The following is a 9,897-nucleotide window of genomic DNA, read 5'->3' as shown; positions in this document are numbered from 1 at the left end:
CACACATAAATGTAGATTCATTTTTATGTTAGGGGGAAAGATTAAAAATAAAAACTGGATCTGTGACTTCTCACAGAACCACAACTGAATTCCTATCTTGCTAATAAGTCAGAATCTTATTAACCTGGAGTCCCAGTCTCTGTCATAATAATCATATATTTAGGCCTATTGGCAGACATCCATTTAAAATGTAGCCATTGCCACATAAAGACCGTCTCCTCCATGTCCACTGAAGTTCCTCAGCTTCTCTCTAGTAACATTTGTGTGCTTCAGGTAGCTTTTGCAAGGCTACTTTTACTTTTATACTTTAAGTAAATTTCCAACCCTGTACTTTGTTACTTTTACTTGAGTAAAGAAGTTTAATCAGTACTTCCACTTTTACCAGAGTATTTTTTAACACAAGTATCTGTACTTCTACTTAAGTACGGAAAGTGAGTACTTTTTCCATCTCTGCTTCTTTGCAGTTTTCAGCCAGATCTGTGTCATTCCCGAGTCTGTGTGTGAGGATACAAATGCTCTTAATTTATGGTTTCTTGACACCTGTCAAATTGCTATAGACACTGCGGTTCCATTAAAGACCAGACAGCAGAAAGCCAAATCAGAGCCTTGGCTGATTGAAACAGCCTGCACTGCCAGACAGGATTGTCGAAGAGCTGAGAGAAAGTGAAAAAAGGACAAATTCCAAGTGTCTTTTCCCATACTGAGGGATTATTATCTCAGCCCCAACTGGTTGTCAGAGGTGTCTTCCTAAAAAAAGAGTTTTTCCTCGCCACTGTCGCACTGTTGCTTGCTCTGGAGGGAACTACTAGAACTGTTGGGTCCTTGTAAATTACGGAGTGTGGTCTAGATCTAATCTGTAAAGTGTCATGAGATAACTCTTGTTATGAATTGATACGATAAACAAAATTGAAATGGAATTGCTGATGTCATTACCAATTCACTGTGAAAGAGGCTAAAAGAAAATATTTTTCTGATAATGTTCTTCCAAACTGTTGTAAACCCTGTGTGTTGTTTAAAGTTAGCAGCTCTGCTCTGAATACACCACAGACTGCAACTGAGGCTTTTCCTCCTGTGTGTGAGAATTTTCTTCACTACTTCACTGATAAAGTCACTTATACCAGAGCACTTATTTCACCTTTTGCTTCTGATCGTTCGGTGTGTGTCCCCTGCCCTGCTGTGTTCGACACGTATAAGCCTGTGACCCTGCCTTTTGTACAGGACATTGGGGGTCATCTGAAGCCCTCTGGTTCTCCAGATGATACAGTCCCGCCCCAATTTTTGAAGAAGATTTTTCCCATTGTTGGGCCATTTTTTCTCACAGCTATTAATAGCAGTCTGTCCTCTGGAGTAGTCCCTGTACATATTAAACATGCAGTTGTGCTGCCTTTATTAAAAATGTTTAGGCATGTCTCCAGACTGTCTTTCTTCTCTACAATTTTAGAGAAGATTGTATATTCCCAGCTCAGTTTTCCAATCTGGTTTTAAAACACTGCACAACACAAAATCAGCACTTTTAAGAGTTTTTAATGATATCTTTGTACCCACTGACTCTGGTCACTGTGTAATGATTGTATTTCCAGATATGACTGCAACATTTTATACAGTGGACTATGATATCCTGATTGCTCGTTTGGAGCAGTGGGTGGGCGTCAGTGACACAGCACTAGAATGGTTCAGGTCCTACCTGTCACATTGGACTTTCTGTGTCAGCCTTGATGACTTGTTGTCCTCCACTGCGCCTCTCTCATATGGGGTCCCACAGGGCTCGGTGCTTGGCCGTCTTCTATTTTCTTTCTTTCTACTCCTACTTGGTTTCATTCTCAAGAAACATGGCATTTCTGTTATGCGGACGGCAGACAGATCTACACTCACCTATAGGATTATTAGGAACACCATACTGATACTGTGTTTGACCCCCTTTGGTCTTCAGAACTGCCTTAATTCTATGTGGCATTGATTCAACAAGGTGCTGAAAGCATTCTTTAGAAATATTGGCCCATATTGATTGGATAGCATCTTGCAGTTGATGGAGATTTGTGGGAGGCACATCCAGGGCATGAAGCTCCTATTCCACCACATCCAAGATGCTCTATTGGGTTGAGATCTGGTGACTGTGGGGGCCATTTTCGAACAGTGAACTAATTGTCATGTTCAAGAAACCAATTTGAAATGATTGGAGCTGTGTGACATGGTGCATTATCCTGCTTGAAGTAACCATTAGAGGATGGGGACATGGTGGCCATAAAGGGATGGACATGGTCAGAAACAATGCTCAGGTAGCCGTGGCATTTAAACCATGCCAAATTGGCAATAAGGGGCCTAAAGTGTGCCAAGAAAACATTCCCCACACCTTACTGATCACCACCAGCCTGCACAGTGGTAACAAGGCAAGGCCTTTTATCCATGTTCTCATTCTGTTTACGCCAAATTCTGACTCTACCATCGGAATGTCTCAACAGAAATCGAGACTCATCAGACTAGGCAACATTTTTCCATACTTCAACTGTCCAATTTTGGGGAGCTCTTGTAGCTTTTTTTCTTATTTGTAGTGGAGATGATTGGAACCCGGTGGGGTCTTCTGCTGTTGTAGCTCATCCGCCTCAAGGTTGTGCATGTTGTGGCTTCAAAAATGCTTTGCTGCATACCTTGGTTATAAGTGGTTATTTCAGTCAAAGTTGCTCTTCTATCAGCTTGAATCGGCCGGCCCTTTCTCCTCCGACCTCTAGCATCAACAAGGCATTTTTGCCCACATGACTGCCGCATGCTGGATGTTTTTCAGACCGGCCCGTGTAGCACCAACAACCATGCCACGCTTAAAATTGCTTAGATCACCTTTCTTTCCCATTCTGACATTCAGTTTGGAGTTCAGGAGATTGTCTTGACAAGGACCACACCCCTAAATGCATTGAAGCAACTGTCATGTGATTGGCTGATTCCAACTTTGTTAACCCACTGCTACAGTTTTTACACCAGTTGATCTAGGTTCTCAGGCACAGTATTGCAAGCCAATTGTGAAAGGTTTGGGGGTAAAAGTGGACTCAGACCTTAAATTAGACAGACAGATTAAAGCTGTGGTGAAGTCTAGCTTTTCCCAGTTAAGGCAGCTGTCAAAAATCAAACCAGTCCTTCAGAGACAACACTTTGAGACAGTGATTCACACCTTTCTGACCACTCGGCTGGATTACTAAAACCGAGCGTTTTCCGTTGCAGCTCCAGAGCTCTGCACATTAGACAGGCCTCCTCTCTGTCTCATTTTAAAACTTTTCTTTAAACCAACCTCTTTTCTTTGGCTTTCAACACAAGGTAGAGTGTCTATCTTATGTGCATTTTATTTGTATATTATTGCTTTTATCTTTAATTGTGTTGTGTTAGCTATTTATTCTGTATTATCTTTTTGTGCAGCACTTTGGAAACCTTGTGTTAAAATTGTGTGCTATATAAATAAATTGGATTGGATTTTTGAAAGCATTCTTAGTTTACAGCACTTTTGCCTAAAACGTTTGCACAGTGATGTGTATTCAACACTTGTCACATCATGTGACTGAATGATATTGGAACTCTTCAAACTATGGGAACTGTAAGTGATGCTATGAATTGGACTTCTTGTTGATTAGCCTTGCTGGACTTTGCAAACTTTTTGGGATATTATTTTTTTATTTTGTAGTTGTATGTGTACCTTTGTTGTTTGCAACTGCAAATACTCACAATAAATTAATTGAAATAAAACAAATCCCTCTGAAACACATTTCCTTATTTTTCCTTTCCGCCCATGATTTCCTCTGTGGGACGGACTAAGATGCGAGGAAGGGAGGCACGTTGAGCAGCCTAGCATGCAATTTAAGGGAAGTGAAAAGCACTTAGTGTTACAGCCAGTGCTGTGGCTCTGGGGCTTTCTCTTTCATCTGTGTTGTGTGTGGTGGCGATACTGGTGATTAGACTCAGCTACACACAATCTCCTCATTACCAGAGACTTGATGCCAGATTTTTGCTGTATAGGTATTGTACCTCAGGCCAACAAACTTAGTGTCATCTAGTCTCCAGTTGCAGCTATTTCTTGCTTGTGTCCAGTCAAACACCTATTTTTTTGTTTTGTCTAATATCAGTCTGGATCAGTCTTCTTGGTTTGAAGAAAAATGCTCAAGGATTGGTAATTCATTAGGCTTTCTACTAGTGATGGCTAAATGAAGCTTCGTGAACCAGTGTCTTTATTTTCTGAGCCCACTAGATGGCACTCTTGGTTTTAAGAGAAAGACCTAAGGCATTGGAAAACAGTGTATTCTCAACCCTTTGTTGAACAGAGAGCGCCATTTAGTGAGCTCTGAAAATAAAGACACTGGTTCACGGACCTTCATTTGACCATCACTACTTTGCATTTACCCCACTCCTCGCTAGGGGGTCATTCTTCTTAAATAGACTCACTTCTCCCCTCACACACATAACAAATGTTATGTTGAAGTACTGCAAAGTTTAAGGCTTGAAAAGATCAGGAATTCTTTATGAGGCTCCCTAAAGACTTTCCTCAAAAGCTGGCATACCTTTGTTGCCCATGTCAACACATTAAATATCAATTTTTGTTATTGCCACTCTTCATTCTAACCCCAACCGGTCGTCAGAGCCAAGAGCCTGGGTCTGACCGAGGTTTCTGCCTAAAAGGAAGTTTTTCCTCGCCACTGTCGCACTGTTGCTTGCTCTGGAGGAGACTACTATAACTGTTGGGTTCTTGTAAATTCTGGAGTGTTGTCTATCTGTATAGTGTCTTGAGATAACTCTTGTTATGAATTGATACTATAAATAAAATTGAATTGAATTGAATTGAATGAAGGAACTGACCAGTCTTAACAAAGCCCTGAGCTTATCCCCATAATCCCTTCTTGTATGTTGATTGTTATTATTATTATGATTTTATAGGGGGGATTTGTTTATTTTGTCTCTTCTGTCCTGGTGTGTGAGTATGGGTGCTGGGTTTTTGTCTTATTTTTTTGTGGGTGGGCTATAGGAACCTGAAGACGGGTGTGTAGAAGGTCCAGCATATGGGTTTGAAGCTCATTGTTTGATCACTCATCTGTACAACACTTTGTTTGTGCAAATGTCACTAACTTGGAAAAAAACACTGGATACAGCAATTATTTTCATATAAAGTACTTACAGGCATTATTTTGACTACTACTTAGACCATTATTTCTATCAATAAAACAAATGCCAGATATCTGTGCCTAAGGATGTCCTCAGTTATCTACTTTTTTCAGACTCAAGACACAACTGTGTGTGTGTTTGTTATGAGACCGTCTTGCAGCTGGGCAGAGTCTAAGAAAGAAAATAGGAGAAAATAATGAGGCTGTCAGAGAAATCAGGCTCCTGGGAGAACAGGGTGATAAACCACACTCTTTATACTAGAGTGTGGCTCTACTTTGGCGGTGTTTTACATCAGTGCATTAGTATTTTTAGAATGCGTGTCTTTTTGGTACCCTTGAGGACCTTTGTGGACACACCACTTCATGTGGCTTTTGATAATCAAAGGAAAATGCATTATTTAGCGTACAACTTTTTTCTTTTTGCAATTACCTTTCAAACTTTTAATTTTTTACAAAGGCAGACAAGCAAATGAGCCACAGAAAATTTAAGCAAATAACTTTCTTTTAATTGGAAGACCTGATGCTTGCCATTTTACTCAGGATAAATTGTGATGTAATTCACATTTAATTTACATAACACATATCTGCCATACATACGTATTAAGTGTGGTTTCAATAGCTTTGACTGAATGTAGAGCTGCGCTATGTTTACTGTATGTACTTAAAGAAATACACGCTGAGAGGGATTGGTAAAGAATGGTTAAGCAAAGCATAACAAAAAAAAAACGAAAAGCTGGGCTAGCCTCTACCAAAAGAGAAAATAGGCACTTTCTAACAGCTCCTACTTGTCTTATCTACATGTTGGTTCTTGAGGTTTTGTCCAGAGTGACCACATGATGGAACACTGGAACCTCGAGCAGTTCAGAGGTGCTTCCCGCAGCACTGCATGGTCAGTAATTAGCTTCAGTCCTGAGGAAACTGCTAATGCAAGTCATATACGGACATGTTGAAGGGCACCTTTGATGAAAATAGTTAACAGTTAACCCTCTGCTTTCATAAATTATTATCATGTATTTGTGCTAGCTAGTATATGCTCCGGTGAACATTGATTTATAAATTAGTAACAGCAAATTGGTTTTGATGGAAAGGTGATGCTGAATCAAAACATTTTGTATCCATCATAAGAAAAAATAAATTACTGACATATAATGACATATGAATAAAACGCATTATTTTTAACCTAAATATCCGATCTTGAATATACACTTACGCTGACTACAGCATTATTACATTGTTTTTGAGGAAAATATGTTTTTTTCTGGTAAAGTGGTAAACTATGTGTTTATTTTAACCAACACTAGAGTTGTGATGGTTGGAAAAGTGTAGAGAAGACCAAAAACGGCTTTTCATAATTTTATTGGGTTTCATTTGACTTTGAATCAATTGTGTTTTATGACGCTAAAATTACATGGAGTCTGGTGAGCTTGGTCCATTATGACATGATGTTGGCTTTTTTTTCTTTTTGGGTTTCTCTTTAATATACACAGTATGTTACATTCAGATTAGTCCATATAATACATAAGTTTTCACCGGTGGGAAACAGCCTTTGATCCCTTCAACCATCTTCTTAAAAAGGTTGGCTCATATCCCAAAACCTGTTGATATCCAAGTCTTTAATCATTTTTAAAAGTAGCTGTGTTTTAATGCATGTATGAATATATAGGTAGCCTTTCACATGCTTAGATTTGGCATTCTTCTATATATTCTTTGTTTCTTTCTATTTTATAAAAAAATTTGTATATATATATATATGTATGTATGTATGTTTGTATGTATGTAAGTAAGTATGTCTATTTTAACATTACTTTTGTCCTATACACAGATCACATTTGCAATGAAAATTGTGTTTATAAAAAAATGCTAATAAAAAAGAAAAAAAAGAAAAGAAAAAGGAGCTCTGCTTCTCCTTTTCTTTTGGCCATCTATCTCTACCACAGCCCTGCAAAATGTCGGCTGCTGGGCTTGCATTGTTAGGTTTAAAAACAGTTTAAAACAATGTTTGTGTTTTGAAAACAATATATTTTCAGTTTATGTTCCCTGCAGCTAGATGAACTATAATGAACTGCCTAGCCTTAATTAGCATTTGACTAAGTCATTTTCCCAAGGAAAGGTAACTGCTGCCCCAGCCTTTTGGGAGCCACCTCTGCTGTGTTGGGACTAAGTAGGAATACTAGACATGTTTATCTCTGTCAGATTGAAGAGAATTGACCCTCAAATGATAGTCTTTGATCTATTCCCGGGAGGACAACACATTCTAACTCCCATCTTGTAAAATACGGTCGCTTGGTCAGGTGCCTTTGTCGTTGTTATTGAGGCTAAAAGTCTCCTTTAGCGTCCTATAACACATGCTTGGTTGGGACTATTTTGACGCTGTTAGGTTAAGGAAAAGCTTGTAAGTTGGTTTACGTTTCCTTGACTCGCATGAATAATGGGCCGCTTAAAGAAGAAAGCGGTTTCCCTGACACGCGGCAATAACAGGAGGGTTAAGGACACACATAGGACACAAACCCCGCTCTCCTGGGTGAGTCCTGTCTTTGACCCATCAACCCCCCGACCCCCCTAACTACAAAGAAATTCCCCTTTACATACTGCTTGCTAAACCCTGTCTAGCTAATATGTCCATATTTTATGTGTTTGGAATGAGAAATGGTTTGGGAAAAACCCTCAAAGTGTGTGTTAGAGGTGTTACCTTCTCATCTGAGGTACTGAAGAAAGCCAGTGAGATGCAGCCAACATGTCACCATACTAACAACAGTTCAATGAAAATGGGTTTAAATACACCTGGTGTAACAGAAACGCCCCCATGTGCAGGGAATATAGTAAACAAACAGGTTATTTCTGGACTGATTGATGTGACTCCAGAAAGGGGAGGCATGTCTTTCAGTCTGCTGCTGGCAGTTTTTGTGGTTTAGTGTTTTATTGTCTTTGTCATGTTATTTTCATCATTCTGTTTCATTAAACCTTTTGTTAATTCTTCATTGGACCCAAGCCTCATTCCTTCACAGATTTAACAAACACATCATTAGTTATTTCTAACAGTGTACAACAACCATAGTGCATAGTGCGGCCCAAAAGCCATTAACCGCAGTGAAAACCCTGATTGAGACACAGATTCTGACTAACCCTTTGTGTTTCCCTGCCTTACGGCATAATGCAGTGTTGGCTACATAGTGCTACTCTGAGACAGCAGCATCTGCCTCCCATCAATGGTAACAGCCAATGGTTACCATTGGCTGCTCCCAGTGGTGAGGTGCTGTGCTTTCAAAGACCTCCAGGAGTCTCCGAAGCCTTTCCACCTTTACAGTGCAATAATCACTTATTCATCCAACACCTGTCACCTTCCTGTCCTCCCCCCGACCGACAAACAGCCGATCTCATGGCTGCCTTTAGAAAGTTGCTGAATTGCTTCTTTGTGTTTAAACTTCTTACACAGTGCACATCCTAACCTCACAGCAGTACAGTATGCACATTTTAAATAGACCACAGAGTGCAGGTTTAAGCGCTTGGCTCAAACAGTGCACTGGGAAAGATTCAGCCTGGTGTGAAACACTAATGGCAGTGTCATTAATCCAAACAACCCACACTTTGCAGTCAAGGCAGATTGGATTGGCTGTTTCCTGAACATAGGAATGTTATACACACTGTTAACATCTGTAATTGTGAGAATCAATGCCATTGTTCTCCTGTCCCCCAGTCCCTTGTAGATTATACTGTAGACTGACACTGATCTCTTATCCTAATAAGGGACAGTGTCAATGATTAGTCTTCGGACTTTTCAAATAATTTATTTATTTTACTTACGCTGAATGTTGATCGTGACAGTAGCATCTTTGCCATTGGGGGCTGCTTTGTTTGAAGCTCGACAGGTAATGTGCTGACCTGACTCAATGTTGGAGGGAGACAGGTAGAGTGTGCTGACTGTGCTCTCCCTCTTACCATCCCTCAACAAGCTCTGAGGAACCAAGGACAGAAGAGAGCATCGTTTTAAAAGTCACGTTCATAAATTACCAGTGCAAGAGCATCATTTTATCAACAGGAAATAAACAGAACTTTTTGACTTGGTGTTCATGGAGCATGAATACATTTTAATTAATTTACTTACTTGTTTAGGAACCAGTGAAATTGTGTGAATCCGACCTGGGGCCCTTTGCTGCGTGTCATCCCCAATTCGCTCCTGTCTATCCACTGTCACTAATAAAGGGGAAAGCCCCCCAAATAATATTCTTTAAAAAAAAAAGCTCCTGCAAGTTGAGCGGTGCAGGTATTCCCATGTTTTTGCCTACCGTCTTAACCAGATTGATCTGAGTTTTAGTTTTTACTGTCAAATTCCCAAACCAGCTGGTAATACCATGCCACAGAATTGATTCTATTTTTGCTCTATAGAACATTAACATGATATTTTTACAGACCCCAAACACTCTAAGTCTACGCAAAAAGTGGAGATGCCGATGAGTTCTGGCACAGACATTTGTTACATGTGTGCACCAACTCGGGTTATTATTAATATACACTCCTCAGGCTGTTTCTCAATATCAAGAATGCAAAGAATGGACTTGAACTCCCAAGTCAAAAGCACAGAAACCGCTGTTAACAGTTTGAGATGTGTTATTGCTCAACACCCCCAGCACACAGGTTGCCTGCAGTCCTCCACAACAACAGCTAGAAATAAAAACCACAATATAACCACTTTACAGTGGGTACGGAAAGTATTCAGACCCCTTTAAATTTTTCACTCTTTGTTTCATTGCAGCCTTTTTCCAAAAAT

The 9,897-nt window shown here is 39.9% G+C and overlaps 1 protein-coding gene across 1 annotated transcript in view; it reads right to left on the bottom strand.

Moving 5' to 3' along the window:
• Window positions 1–9,897, bottom strand: part of LOC117955456 (kin of IRRE-like protein 3) — a 198,763-nt gene that overhangs the window by 63,984 nt on the left and 124,882 nt on the right. The window contains exon 5 of the mRNA XM_034889984.1: window positions 8,934–9,084. Coding sequence (XP_034745875.1) covers window positions 8,934–9,084 — 151 coding nt within the window. The remainder of the gene's footprint in view (window positions 1–8,933; window positions 9,085–9,897) is intronic.

This window comes from Etheostoma cragini, chromosome 13 (assembly GCF_013103735.1).
Source record: "Etheostoma cragini isolate CJK2018 chromosome 13, CSU_Ecrag_1.0, whole genome shotgun sequence".
Classification (NCBI taxonomy): domain Eukaryota; kingdom Metazoa; phylum Chordata; class Actinopteri; order Perciformes; family Percidae; genus Etheostoma; species Etheostoma cragini.
Note: the sequence above shows the minus strand (reverse complement) of the source record. Positions and strands in the feature narration are given on the sequence as shown.